This window comes from Poecile atricapillus, chromosome W (genome assembly GCF_030490865.1).
Source record: "Poecile atricapillus isolate bPoeAtr1 chromosome W, bPoeAtr1.hap1, whole genome shotgun sequence".
NCBI classification, from domain to species: domain Eukaryota; kingdom Metazoa; phylum Chordata; class Aves; order Passeriformes; family Paridae; genus Poecile; species Poecile atricapillus.
In genome coordinates this window covers 4,579,435-4,594,243 of record NC_081288.1, presented here as the reverse complement: position 1 = coordinate 4,594,243, position 14,809 = coordinate 4,579,435, and the positions used below count along the sequence as shown (strand labels likewise).

General features: G+C 45.0%; 1 protein-coding gene across 1 annotated transcript in view; it reads left to right on the top strand.

The window, feature by feature from the left end:
• The first annotated feature begins 198 nt into the window (after nucleotides 1–198).
• Nucleotides 199–14,809, top strand: part of LOC131592316 (inter-alpha-trypsin inhibitor heavy chain H5-like) — a 40,431-nt gene continuing 25,820 nt past the window's right edge. The window contains exons 1-7 of the mRNA XM_058863731.1: nucleotides 199–358; nucleotides 3,877–3,921; nucleotides 7,847–8,010; nucleotides 8,743–8,850; nucleotides 9,369–9,619; nucleotides 13,541–13,710; nucleotides 14,241–14,357. Coding sequence (XP_058719714.1) covers nucleotides 239–358; nucleotides 3,877–3,921; nucleotides 7,847–8,010; nucleotides 8,743–8,850; nucleotides 9,369–9,619; nucleotides 13,541–13,710; nucleotides 14,241–14,357 — 975 coding nt within the window. The 5' untranslated portion in view covers nucleotides 199–238. The remainder of the gene's footprint in view (nucleotides 359–3,876; nucleotides 3,922–7,846; nucleotides 8,011–8,742; nucleotides 8,851–9,368; nucleotides 9,620–13,540; nucleotides 13,711–14,240; nucleotides 14,358–14,809) is intronic.

Genomic DNA, 14,809 nt, shown 5'->3' with positions numbered 1-14,809 from the left:
GAGGGGGCTGAGGAGAAGCGCCGAGTCCAGCGGGGCACGGCGGCGGCTCCTGCCGAGGGACCCCGGGCTGCGGGATGCGAGCCCTGCACGGATTCCCTGCGGCACAGGAGGCCGCCCTGCGTGGAAAAGGGGCCGGTCCCGAGCCGGGAAGGAGGAGGAGAGGGTGGGTCGCTGTATCTCCTGTCGGGCTCCCGCAGCCGGGCCGGCAGCGCAGCGGCAGCGGGGCTCCTTCCCCACCATGATCCTCTGGCTGTGCCTCTGCTGGGGCTTCTCCCCCTCGGCGGGACAGCCCGACTCGGAGCTGATGGCCAGGTACCTGGAGGAGCAGCTGCTGGCGGATTACAGCATCGTGGAGCAGGTAGGTTTAAAGGCGGAGGTTGTTCGGGAGCATCAGGTGGCCGCGGCTGGCTTGTCCCCTCCTCACCAGCGGTATTGACAGGCGGGGCAGTCTGATAAAAATGCGCTAATCCCACCTGTCCGTGCAGCTCAACTCCGTGCTACAGCCAGCATGGAGCCGTGCTGGGGGTGCTGAGGCAGGAGATGCCCCTCTGGTGATGCTGCTGCTGCCCCGGGATGGGGCCGGTCCGACACCCACCCATGGCTGGGCTAGCGGGGCACCTCACAGGGACAAGGGAGTTAACGCCGTGTCCTGGCCACACTCCAGGCTGAGTAATTCCGAGTATTTCAAGCTCGGGGGATAGCTTTTTCTGCCTATGGGCTTACTGTACTTCATTTTTAACTCATGCTGGATGAAACAGACCACATGAATTTCAGTTTCTAAATCGCTTCTTGACAGTGGAAGGAAAAAAAAATATTCTACAAGTGAGGGTTATTATGTTGTGTAATTGTGTGGCTTAGATTTTCTGAGGAAATGGGATTGAAAGAGCAATGAACTTTCTGCAAGGGTTTGGGTCGTGGTTTGGGAGACTGTACTCTATTTCAAGTGGAAAGTATCCCTGCCTGTGTCAGAGGGGCTGGAACTAAATGATCTTTAATTTCCTTCCAATCCAAACCATTCAGATTCTATAAACCCCTGAGCTTCAGGTCTGTGCTCACATCTGTCAGGTCCATAAGAGATACCACATGTGACTTTGAGTCACTTAGGGCGGCAGTCGTTTATCTAAATTTGATCAGATCTGAGAGGCTCTGTAGCACCTGAGGCACCCATGTGGGCCTGAGATACAATGCAGGAACTATGGAATACCTGTGCCTTGCTGGAGATCAGGTGGGATAATCCAGTCTGTCTAAAATGTCAGTATTTGTCTGTATTTGGCATCTTCTGCCATGCAGCAGGTGGGAAGAGTGAGACTCTTCACGTGTATCTGTATCTATCCCACTTAGAACAGAAAGAATCTCCCTCCAGAAGCATCCACATCTCTCCCTATGGGGACACCAAAAACTTTGTTGTCACTCCTGATTACTGTGGATGCATATTCCTTTTTGGGGAATTCAGCCACAAACCAACACTGTTTTACAAACCCACCTGTCCAAGAGGGAGAGAATATCTCCCCCACTGCCAGTGCAGTGGTATCTGGGATCACTCATCTGCTTTAGTGGGAAAATCAGTTGCAAAGCTCAGAGAACTGGCTCACAGTGCTGAAGGAACCTGCTTGATGTTGCTAGAGGCACATGAGGGTGTTTTCATAGGAGCTGTGCTGCTGGCAGGTCAGCAGCAGCAGTCACTTCCACCAGAAAAGCAGTGATGTGTAAATAGGTGTGGTGACCTGGTGCCCTGGGACAGCCAGATCTACAAGAGGACATCTGTCTGTCCTCACTGAACACCTGAGCCAGGCTGAGAACAGGCAGGTGCTCCCCTAGATCGAGACACTGCGCTAGAAACAAATCCACTGCACAGCTTATATCCCATACACCATGCTGGGTCTAACAGATGGCAATAAGTTATGGGGTCACTGCTAGCAATTATCTGGCTTTAATGAGTGTGTTGGAAGCTTTAAAGCTAAAGGTTGATGGTAATTTGGAAAATGTTCCATTAGATGATGCCAGTGAAGCTGCCTAATTGGAACAGTCCAGTAGACTGATAACAATCCCTGCAGCAGTGTTTTAGCCATAGTCATGAGGCCCTAGAAAACAGGATACTGCTATCTAGTGATGCTTAGCTCCTCACTGATGTCCACTGGGTATCCCCAAGACTTTAGAAAGAAGAAACCAAAGAAGACTTGATTGAAGAAGCCAAGTACACAGAGCCTTATTAATTGCTTGCAATTAAGCAAGCAAACAAAATGGGTTTTGGTGGGGAAAGATAAAAACAGAAACTAAGTTTCCAATTTCACTGATTAGTCTTTAAAAACTCCTGTGACCATTCCATACAGAACAGGTGGATTTGTTCCAAAAAGGTAAACCTTCAGTAAAAATACTGAGGCCTGTTGGTCTCTCATCCCCACCTCTGCTCCAAGCAGGACCAACTTCAGAGACATTTATCTCTCTTTTACTGAAGAACCTGCAGTGGTGGAGACTCTTCAGCCTCTCACACCAGGCTCCTGAGGGGCTTTATTTGTCTGAGATACAGACCCAGACAGACGGTTTCTTCCAAAACTTAAGATGCAAACAACTCCTCCTCTCCTCTCCTCTCCTCTCCTCTCCTCTCCTCTCCTCTCCTCTCCTCTCCTCTCCTCTCCTCTCCTCTCCTCTCCTCTCCTCTCCTCTCCTCTCCTCTCCTCTCCTCTCCTCTCCTCTCCTCTCCTCTCCTCTCCGAACCTCTCCTCTCCTCTCCGAACCTCTCCGAACCTCTCCTCTCCTCTCCGAACCTCTCCTCTCCGAACCTCTCCTCTCCGAACCTCTCCTCTCCTCTCCGAACCTCTCCTCTCCTCTCCGAACCTCTCCTCTCCGAACCTCTCCTCTCCTCTCCTCCCTTGGTTCTACTTTTACAACCTGTTGGCTAATAATGCAGAAGGAAATAGTAAAGATTCTCATGGATGAAACTTTAATTTCCCCATTGGGCATTCCTGAGCTTTTCCATGCATGATATAAACAGACACAAAATCATCTTTTTGGCAAGGGCTGCTGCCATTTCAGAGGGAATCAACTCAAAGGGCAAATCAGGTGAAAAAATATTGTTGCATTCTTTTGCTCTCTGGGGTTCCACTGACATTTTAAGATGGCACTTGGCTTCCCTCATGGACAAAAGACTTGCTTTGGGGAGGGACTTGAGATGTTGAGCTGAAAGCTACTCACACCATGTGAGAAGTCAGGGGAGCTGAGGCAATGAGTATGACTGTGCTCTCATAGGTGAAGTACTGTTTCATAATAAGGTCTGTGGCTGAATTTAAATATCTTTATTCCTGTTTTGCACATCACCAGTGCTTTTCTGTCACTGCACAGTAAATACACAGTACCTGTGGAGAATATTTAGGCAACAGATCTGCTCTTGAGCTAATATTTATACAGCTGAAGCTGTAGCATTGATTTAAATTAGTTATAGAGCTTTTGGATGGTTTGGGTTGGAGGGGACCTTAAAGAGCACCCAGTTCCAAACCCTTGCCATGAGCAGGGACATCTTCCACTAGACCAGGCTACTCAAAACCCCATCCAGCCTGGCCTTCAATATTTCCAGGGACGTTCTTAGCATCCAGGGCCAGGGCTAAAGGCTGACCTTCCTGCCGTCATATAGAGGGTCCCTTGCCAAGCACCGTTTGCAAAACACCCAGCACCTCCTTGCCCGAGACAGCCACATTCCACTGCTGAGCTTTGATCAGTGGGCCTGTTAATGCAGAAGAGACTCAGATTTTAATTTTAACCAGAGGAGCATTTGAACCTGGCCATGGGTGATCAGTCACACTGCCCCGTGTCTGGGATTAAACAAGTGACATGTCTGCTGTAAGCTGAACAGAACCCACTCATTCCCTTAACTCTTTGCAGGTTGCTCGCCGTGTCCCAAGACAGGCCAAGTTCCTGCAGAGGCTGGTACGTATCACACCCTGTCTTTATTTTACCTCATGGGTGCTGCATTTCCCCTGGATGTGTGTGTGTGTGCATCCCTGTGCCTGGGAATGGACTATTTGATGGTAGAGTGAGATGCTGGGTAACAAAAAAAAACAAATCTTCACTTTGATCAATGCAACAGGTTCTTCTAATATTTCCCAATCCATCTTCTCAAGCCCAGATTTGGAGAAAGAATATGTAACATCACTAACCTTAACAATGTAGTGAACATAAGCCTGATGAAATTTCATTGAGTTTGAAGAGAATGGGAGTTTGCTTTGAAATTTGAAGATCTCTGTCATTCTCTGACAAAATCTACTGGAGAAAGGAAGAAAACAAGGAGGCAAATATCCTTCTTTCAGCACAGAAATCTAAAATTCAGATGTAGAGAGGCAGTCAGTGGAATTGCTGTTCATGGCCAGTTGTTTTTCTGGCTTTTCTGAGGGACTTCCCAGTTAAGAATTGGTGGAACTCATTTCACACACTGAGCAGCCACCTTCTGGTCTCCTTCATCTTGGACAGATTGGAATCAGCAGCCTAGAGAGAAACTCTCAGGCTTATTACCAGTTTATTACTTCTAATCTGAGAGACAGTTAATTTGTTTTGATGAAAGTAACCGATAAAGGCAAAAATAGGGAATGGATTTTATTTATATTCATCTCTTTTTCTATCCTTCCAAATATTTCATGTAAACAAGCATAAAATAATTTGTTTGGTGAGAAAATTTCAGCTGCCAGTTCATCATCATAACCAGGACACCTCCACAAAGCATCCAGCCAACCTGGCTCATAGCAGTGTGCTAATCTGCTGCCTTGGCATTCCCTCACTTAATTTTTAATAGGGATGATAAATCATGATAATAATAACATTAAACAAATGGTTTGTTTTTCTTTTTTTTTTTTTCCTTTGAGCTGCCTCTCATCTTCTGAAGGCCCCAATAAAAAGTGCAGGAAACAAACAGTTTGTGCAGCTGTAAGTCAGAGCACCAGGCACTGATGGATTGTGCAAGAGCTCCAGGGAATGCAGCACAGGAATCTCAGAGTGGAACTCGGGCTGCCTGCCCAGCCTGACAGAGCAACCTGTTTGGAAATGGCCTGTGCCCCCACCATTTATATTTTCTATATACAGGGAATAGCAGATCCCTTCCAGGGATGGGAAGGTGAACCAATTATTTCATCCTCAGCTCTACATGATGCCCTTATTCAGTGTCTGATTTCCCCACATCCACCAGGAAGAGGGAGGGTTGTTAAATGTCTTTTTTCATTGTGTTTTTTTTGCCATTCCTCAGATTGTAAGTATATCAGATCTGGAGCTTGTTCAGTGGGATATTTTCTGCCTTACCAAGGCCAGGTCCGACAAGGTTTGGAGCAACCTGTTCCAGTCAAAGGTGTTCCTGCCTATGGCAGGGGGTAAGAACTGGATGGGCTTTAAGGTCCCTTCCAACCCAAACCATTCTGTGATTCTATACCAGAGATCAGCTGAAGCCAGCAAAGAGTGGATTTAGCAAAAAAATCCTAAGTGACTTTTCTTTTTCATATAAAATACCATTCAGCTGTGGAACGCCTTGCAGCAGGATGTTGCAGATGATAAAAGTTCACATGGATTGAAAAAGCAGCTGTGTATAGTAATAGAAGAGAAATCCACAGTGTACAAATATACCACAAAAATACCACCCTTGACTCGGGAGTTCCTTCAGCCCCAAATTACTGAAAACAGAATATTTCTGGGTAGCATCAGTGCAGGTTGTACTGTTTTTACACTCTCTAAGCATGTGCTGTTGGTCTCTGCCAGTGACAGGCTACAGGGTTAGAACTGCTTTTTTCTCACCCAACACAACCATTCTCCTGTTGCTGTCCTGACAGTGGCAAGTTCATGCTCTCTGTCACATTTGAAAGAATTTCTGACTTCCTGTGAATCCATCAGTGTGTTCACAGTGTCAGACAGGTCACTGCAGGGCCACTTGTATCTCAAGTGACAGGCAAAGGGCTTGATCCTCTTTTGCTGATCATCTGTCAGCTACATATAAACCCACAGTTTTTTGTGAATTGCAGCACATGGGGGTGAATGCAGAAGGTCTGACACCAAAGAATTTGCTGTAGTTTCCGATTCTTTCTATATCTGCTGTTATTAAATCCTCTGTGTACCTTGCTATACCACAGGCAATTATTGTCATGGAAGATTGAATGAAGCATCAGATCATTATATCTGAAAACATTCCTACAACCCTATTTCAATCAAAACTCCCTATCTTCTCTACCTTCTGGATAATGAGACTAGAAGGCCATGTCTATGTATCATGGAAGGTCCTAAGAACAGTAGGATCTAGTTCTAATTAACAGCAGTTAATTAAGCAGTGGTCTAAGGGTGGGACATTAGACCTGTGCAGGGGTGTTCTAGCCTAGAGCCATTGCACTGATCTGCCTAAAATCAGTGAGGTGAATCCTACCCAGGATGTTCTAATCTCATGTCATTGTGTTCCACGTGAGCTGAACAGGATCCTGGACACAGAACACATTCCCCAGTTAATCTATCATGACTAGGCTCATCTGAGACACATCATCACTCTTTCCAAGCCTTGCAAATGTAGGCAGGTAGGGCTTCATGCCAAGTCTCTTGGTAGATCTGTATTTCTAGCAGATCCTCATTCTTCCATTTTCCTGGAATTCACTAGCCCAGCAACTTGGTTAGTTGGATGCTCAGTTACTTCTGATGCCATCAGCTACTGCAGAAATATTCTTGTTTCATACTCAGACAAAAACTTGCTCCCTTTCTTAAGCTGTTTGCCAAAATTATTTTTGTTCTGAAAGAAAGCCTGGACGGGCAGCTGAAGAGCCTGCTCTTGTCCTCACAACTCTTACGTGACTGTGAGTTTTTACCAACCTCAATAGGAAGAGTCTGACTGTATTTGGCTTAGTGAGGTTGCTCTGTATTTACAGTGTATTTTACCCCTTATCTCCTTTCTGCTTTTGAGGGTTTGGCCTTTGATTGTGTAAGTTAACGTACAGATTTTTCTTTCTCAAGGGCTGCTTACAGTTAATTACACTGAAGTATTCCAGGAAGAAAACATTTGAGCTCCATGGAGATATTGCTGTCAAAAAACACATTAGTCTGGAGAAATGCTCCAACTCAGGACTTGTGCACGAAAACACATTCCCAAGAAGCAGAAATTGGCTTTCAGCTTCCATTGCTACATCATGTGTCATTCACTGCTGTCTCTGCTGGAAGGAGTCCAGTGTGGGCTAAAAAGCTTAAAATACTTTGTTTGAGATGTCACAGTGTCAGTGTTTTTTATTAAGTCTCTTCATCCATTAGTGCAGACTTCCAGGATGGATTGTCAACAGAGGAGGACTCAGTTGACTCCACTGACAGCAGTTTCTCTGTTTACATAACTTAGGGATCTGACTGGATGAATTTGGAGGTGCTGCTTCATAAATGGTGATGTCAGTCTTTCAAGAAGTCTTCCATCTGCTCTTGTGCACAGTGAGCAGGGCAGGGTCTGTGACAGTTCTGGACCCCATGGGGACATATTTTGGGCTTCTCTTCCCAGGCCACGAGGGAATAATCCTGATCCTCTCACACAGAGCTGAAGGCTTCAGTTTAGGACAGAGATGGATTTTGTCAGGGTGTTTCACAACTTAAAGGCTGGCATAAACAGAGTTCTCATATTTTCCCAAGCACTGGACAATGTCTGTGGCCTCTGTGTATGAGCAAAGGCAGTACCACATTCCTGATTCCTGTTTGCAGCTCACCTGAAACTTTGAGGACAAGCCCACCTTGCCTGTTGTCAGGACTTCTAATACTCATTGGGTAGGAGTTTGCCAGTCCAGATTAAACATTAAATCCATGGAAACACTGAAGGGGTGAGTTATCCAGCTGTCTGTTTAGAGGTGACATTTGATTCCCATAGGAAACCAGGCCTCGGATGTCCGAGTTCAATGTGAGATCCACGATCATTTCCCGGTACGCTTTCACCACCGTGTCCTGCACCATGGTGAACAGTGGCTCTGAGGCACGGGAAGCAGTGTTTGAGATGCAGATCCCAGCTGCAGCTTTCATCTCCAACTTTACCATGTAAGTAATGCACAGACCAAGTCTAGGGATGCCACAGTACTAAATTCAAATCCTCAATGCAAACAGGGAGGGAAGCTACTCTATTTCCCATCTGAGTGTCTTTTAACTGTTTCCTTCTCCTCCTCTCTCTGATTTGAATGAGAAAACTCTCTTCAAGACCTCAAAAACCTTTCCAGGGAAAGGTTCAGCAACAATGGCACATAATTTATCTCACCTGACTGACTAATGTCTAAAAATCTTCTTGTAATTTCCTGTTCTCCACAGTGTCAATGGAGCAGAAATCAACTCTAACCAGCAGATAGGTTCAGTGGCTGCTGGAGGTGTGAATGATAAACCAAATAGAGAGAAACCTCATAGTGAAATGACCAATAAATTAAACTATTGGTCTCAAACATACTTGGTTTGATCATGCTCAGATCCTCTCTACAGACAGATATTGGGGCCACAGCTTCAGGCTTTACCAGAGGGCATAGGGGACCCACTCTTTATGAAATACTTCCATTTAAAGTGAATAGGAAGAGACTTTTGCCTTTGTACTGGGCTGGTATTTCCAGCCAGAGAATTTCTGAGTTGGCTTTTGTCCCAGAGACTTGGGTGGACTGAGGAGAGTGACATCAGCAGCACTTTGAGACTCTTCTCACATCAAAGCCCGTGAAAGAACCTGCAGTAAATGTACACCTGTGACTGTACTTGGGTGCAGAGTGACCACGCTGACATCTCTGATCTCTCCAGGAGCATTGGCAACAAGACTTATTATGGAGAGGTCACAGGCAAAGAAAAGAAAAATAGCACCAATGACAAAGAAAGGCACAAGAAACCTCCAAGCCCCACAGAAGGAAGGTGAGTTTTGTGCATTTGGCTGTGCTCTGGGAAGTGATGCACTCTCCTGCCATCTTTGTCTTGGCTGCCTTGGTATGCCCATCAATGGATTTATGGGAAGGAGCAGCTAAACTGAATGTTATCTGCACTGCCTGGTGTCATTCCTATACTCCAAGCCATGAAAAATTGCATGTGGCCTTTTCTAACCCTGTCACACAACTTTTTAAATTCCAGGATGGTCCAGGATGTACTACTGGAGGAAAGAATTCTTGTTACTTTCTGAATAACAGAATGGAAAATTAGGGTGCTGTCATGGACAATCATCCACTTCACTCAAGGGGGAAGCAAGAACATACTTTAATTATACAGAGCAGTAAATCAACAAAGTTCAATGGTAACTGTAATAGGTGTTCAACAAGATTTGATGGAAAGGCTCAGTTGATTATTTACAGGGAACAGGCAAAACTATCAGAGGGGGGAGAAGGAGGTAATGTGTAATGTGTATGGGATGTGAAGGTGCCTTTGGATTTTCCTTCCAGGGAGAACGGCTATGAGACATTCAAGGCCTCTGTCTTCATTCCTCGCAAGATGCAGGCCAGGTTCATATTGCATTATGAAGAACTTCTGCAAAGGCGGCTGGGGAAATACGAATACACCGTCAGCATCCGGCCCCAGCAGCTGGTGGGGCGCTTACGAGTGGAGGTGAACATCCTGGAGAACTCAGGAATAGTGTCCCTGGAGGTGCCTCCCCTTCGAAACAGCAAGCAGAAAGGCAATGGGAAAGCTGAAGGTAAGGAGGGATTTTATAACCCATGGCTCTGTTATTTGTGGGGCCTTGGGGACCTCTCAAGAAGTGGCCTGGCAGCATTGGATCTATTTTCTCTGGATGACTGTGTCTGTGTGCTATCTGTGCCTAGGCCTGTGAGGACTTTGAAGCTTAATGAATACAGGGCTGATCCCATTCATCTCAATAGGGTTTGGGTTTTTTTTTTTTTTCCTATTGTCTTTAAGAGCTTTGAATTGGGCCTTCAGGCCTTGTGCTCAGCACTGGAGCAGCCTCTTCCCTGGCCTCCACATCTCCTGGGAACTGTTTATTTTATTCACTCAAGTGAATTGTTTTTTCCATCCATCTATGCCAAGGAAGATAGGAAATCCTGCACTTCAGAACATGGGAAATTCCAAGAGGAAAATCCGTATTTTGCCAAAGCACTAAGCGCTATCTGAGCATCTGCTCTTACCCCCAACTGTCCTTGCTCACTGTTCAGACAGTGTAGATGTAATTTTTTCTGTTGTAAACCGACAGCTCAGGATACTGTGATTGCTACATGTTGTTAAAAAGCACCAAAAAAGAAGGATGGAAGGAGGATGCAGAGTCTTTTGGGACTTGACCCTCAGTCACTCTGAGCAGCACAGTGCCAGCAAAATCAGTGGAGCTGTTCATATCTGCCACAGAAAGATCCTAATACATGTGAACTGGAGTTAAACTGATTGCTCAGTGAGATCCTCCTGATTTCATCCAAATCACCTCCAATCAAGGCTCTCAGTGACTTGGACTACCTCCAGGTCAAGCCTTATTAGTTTCTGCGCTGTACAGCCACGTGCCAAGTGACAAATGTGCTCTGCTCCTCATCAGGACAGGCAGGAAACTTTTTTCACCTATCAGGGAATATCTCAGTGCATTGTTGGCATGTGGTTTTCCTGCAAGACATCTGGCATTGATCAAGGATAGACACAGACTCAGCAGAGCAGACACACTGTTGCTCCAGCACAGTATGGAAATTCCTATATGTAAGTGACATACAGGGAAAACTCATGTAACTCACTATCCAAATGGCAACCTGGAAGCACTGACATTCTTGGCATCATGCTTCAGATTTCAAAGAGCTCATATAAAAATGGGCCTGAGCTGTTGGATTCTATAATCCTCCCTAGCCAGTAAAACATATATGAAAAAGGTGTTCCATTGCAGGATGGGTAAAGCAACAGAACTCAGATTCCCTGTGCTTTGTCTGTGTTCAGAATTCAATTACAGACCCTTTCTGTCTGGAATCATCCCATGTGGTTGTCCACTATATTCCAGCTGACTGTCATCTCTCAAGATGGATCCAAAAACAAACCATCAGAGCCGTCACTTGCTCCTTGCAAAGCATTCTTGCTCATATGACACCCAAAAATCGTGGGATCTGCACATGCAGTGAGACCTCCAGGGAAGGTTGGGAGTTTTTAAGTGAAAGACAGGTGAATTGTGAATCTCACATTTACAGAGGGGCTGCTTAGCAGACAATCTATATACTGGGAATAAATGAGAAAAAAAAGTGTCTGCTCTCTCTTGTATTCCCATGGCTTAAAACTCTTCAGTACCACTTGGCTGGACATTGGAACATTGGAAAATGGCACTGCCTGACTGGTTTGAGGTTGAATATGTCATGAGAGCTCTCTTCCTCTATTTCCTATGTCTAAAGTATCTCACAGTTAATTATAAAATATGATATTTTGATAGGTATTAACAAATTACCTTGAGAATAGTGGATGAAAAATATATTGCACCTTCAAACTGTTACAACCCATCCTAAAAGGTGAGAGTAACCCAGGTTCTTGAAATGACAGTGATTCATTAGTGTTTGTAAATACACACATGTGGTTTTATTTTAGAACAACCTGGTAGCACAGGAAAACAGATATGTTTTGGTTCTTATTATCTATAGTAATATAAAAATATAAAAGCATAAATATATCACTTTAGAAAATATAGAGGAGTAAAAAGATCTCATTACCTGAAAGACTTGTGATGAGATTTGGCTGTTGCAGTTTCAATGTCTATTGGTCAAAGTGGTGATCACAGGCTAGATCCATCATATGGTGAGGCAAATCCTAGGGAAACCCACAGAATGCCCAGTCTATTTGGTTTATATTCACTCAGGTTCAGGTGGGAATGCCCAGGTCCCTGCCCAGGGCTGGGGAGCTTGTAATGGTTGTTGGAATGCTGTGGATCATGGGACACTTTGGGAGTCTTTGACACCTTCTCAGAAGATACAGCTGCCTATTAAATTAGTGCTGTTGTCAATTATGTCCCATCATGGCCAATCAGCAGCGTGACCACCTTCAGACTGTCCCCTGGGTGGGGAGTTATCACAGCTGAATTCACTCCATAAGGACAGAGACAAAGTTCCCACCTCCCCAGGTTCCCCTCTTTCCTCACCTGGTCCAGCACCGGCTGCAGCCTGAGCTGGGCTGTGCTCAGCCCTGGCTCCTGGGTGGGTGCTTTGCCCATCAGCAGTTTGTTCTGAGTGTTTGAGCCACCAGCATCCCATATCTCCTCCAGTCTCACTTGTGGATGTATCCTTTTCTTGTCTTTTCAAAGTCCTGCATCCATCCTCTCTGAATGGGGAGCAGAGACAATGTGATGACAGGTCTTTCTAGGATATTTCCTTGTACAGTAACTCCTGCACACATGGCTCCATATGGGAATTGTATTTTTCCCAAAGGAAGGCACTAGGCATGTGAGTTTTGGAAAATGATCTTCTGGCATGTGCAGGTGTTGTCTTCTGGCACATACAAACCCCAAAACAGGAGGCATTGAGGGCAATGATCTTGACCTTCTTTGGCAAGCTCAGAATGGAGCCACTTTCTGAATGGTGTCCTGGATGCTGTCCTCATATTCTTCCTCCAGTGTAGCTGTGTGAGAACCAGCTGTGGGCTTGGGCAGGAGACACTAGACTGCTCGAGGATGACTGTTTCTTTCTGAAGTCAGAGGTCTCAGAAAGCTTTTTATTTCTTATAACAGCTGTCTGAAAGTTTCCACATGTTAGCGGAGGATGAACTTTGCATTTCAGCTCTAATTCCAAATCTGCCAGACTCCAAAATAATTTAGGTTTAACTGTTCCTCTTGTGAGGATGCCAGTTTCATCTGGAAAATGCTTTTTCCTGCTCTGTTTACTTCTTCAGCTGAATTTGGTGGAAAGTTTGTCTGAAGGCTCTACTAACTCCTTCAGTGTGAGCACTAACCAGAAAAAGCATTTGGAGCTCATCCATGCTCTGGACTCTGAAATATCTCATAGATTTTCCTCTCTCTGTCTCTTGTTTAAAAAGAACAAGGCAAATAAACAGATGAGAGTAATTGTGATCCAGATATCAAGTGCCGCCTAAAAAAGAAACCTGGGGGAAGACATGGGAACTGTGTTCAAGAATATAAAAGGCTTCTGCAAGGAGGGTCACTCAGATCATTCCCACCTCACATGCTTGTGGTATGTCTGAACATGCCACCTCAAGAATTCTTTATAATCAATAAGGAAAAATCTACAGTTTGAGTAACGTAATCCTGGAAGAAATGTGTTTAAACAGGTCAAATGAATCCTACTTGCATTGGCTGTCAGGATCTCAGGTGTAAGATCTGTGTCCTGGATGTCTAGAGCTGGCTGGAATGAGCAGCATGTCTGAGATTGTGTGTTTGGCAAAACAGAACCAAATACAGGAATTTTCTACAAACATTTGCATCTCTGAGAGCATTACAACATGGGTTTCAGTTTAAAGCTAGAGGAGAGGGGTTAATTTCTTTTTATCTCTCTTTTTTTATCACTGGAGAGCTGAATCTTCAATCCCAGTAAGTCACTCTGCTGGCTGATTTGTCTCCATGGCAATAACACCTTTGCTGTGCTTTGACATCTGTAAGGCAATGTGAAAAACCTGTAATACTGTGGATTTATCTCAACAGGTGATGTATCTCCTCCTCCCTCTACTGTCATTGGGCACACCAAAACCTTAGCTAAGGTTACATTCAATCCCAGTGTTGTTGAGCAAACCAGGATCGCCCGAAATGGAATTTTGGGAGACTTCATAATTAGATACGATGTCAACAGGGAGCTGAGTGTTGGGGATGTTCAGGTACTGTACAAATGATTAATCTTTTCTGTTGTATTAACTGTACTCGAGATGGTTCAATTGTTTTGCCTGCTCCAAATTCCTAAAAATGCTTCCTGAGTGAAGGCCACTCCTCCATCTTGTAAGAACTATCCAAAATAAAACCAGTCAATTAGCAGCCACGAGATGGACTTAAGCCCCAACTTCATTGAGCTCTTTTTTGTGTCTGCTTTTCAGTTTCTCAATATACTGGCTGCACATATCTGGATACAAGACCAGTTCCTCAAGTACATGTTGTGGTTCTGATCTGTTGGCACATGTGTTATATCCTTGTTGCATTTGGAAGGAAACCCCAGTGTCAGCCATGGAAAGAGATGTGCAGAGCTCCAGTTGGCTTATCCAGTCTGGATAAACAGGGGACCAGAATTAGGAAGGATACCAAGGAGCATTCATATCCTGCGCTGTAGACAGAGTCACTGAAAGCATCCAAATATGCCAAAATGATATTGTAGAACATTGCACCTTTGATTCCTGACTCCCTTGCTCTTCCACAGATCCTCAATGGATATTTCGTGCACTACTTCGCCCCCACAGATCTTCCTCCCTTGCCAAAGAACGTCGTGTTCGTGCTGGACAGCAGCGCTTCCATGGTGGGGACAAAGCTGAAGCAGGTGAGCTCCTTGTGTTTATTGTGGGCTGCTCAGCTCTGAGAGGGCAAAGCCTGGTTCAGACTTTGTCTCACTGTTTTTCTTCTGCAAAATGTTTGCTGTGTCTCAGGTGAGAGGTGGCTCTGAAGACACCTCAAGGTGAGATGATTTACCTGCAGTAAAGTATCTTACAGTGAGAAATGATCATGTTAATGGGAACGGGATGGGAACAAGGAATGTAGAAGGATTCATCATTCTGTAAATGTCAGTGCTTCCAAAATTGAGCATAGGGCAGTCTGGGGCAGTTCTGTTCTGAGAGGTATGAAAAGAGGCAGATCAGGCAGAATTCCCAGCAAAGTGCATTCAGCAGATTCTTTTCTCCAGTCTAACAGCACAGAGAGAACACTTCTGCCTTTAAATTACCTTGGCAAAACACTTAGTGAAGCAAAACTCAAGAGGTTCTGCTGAAAGAAAAG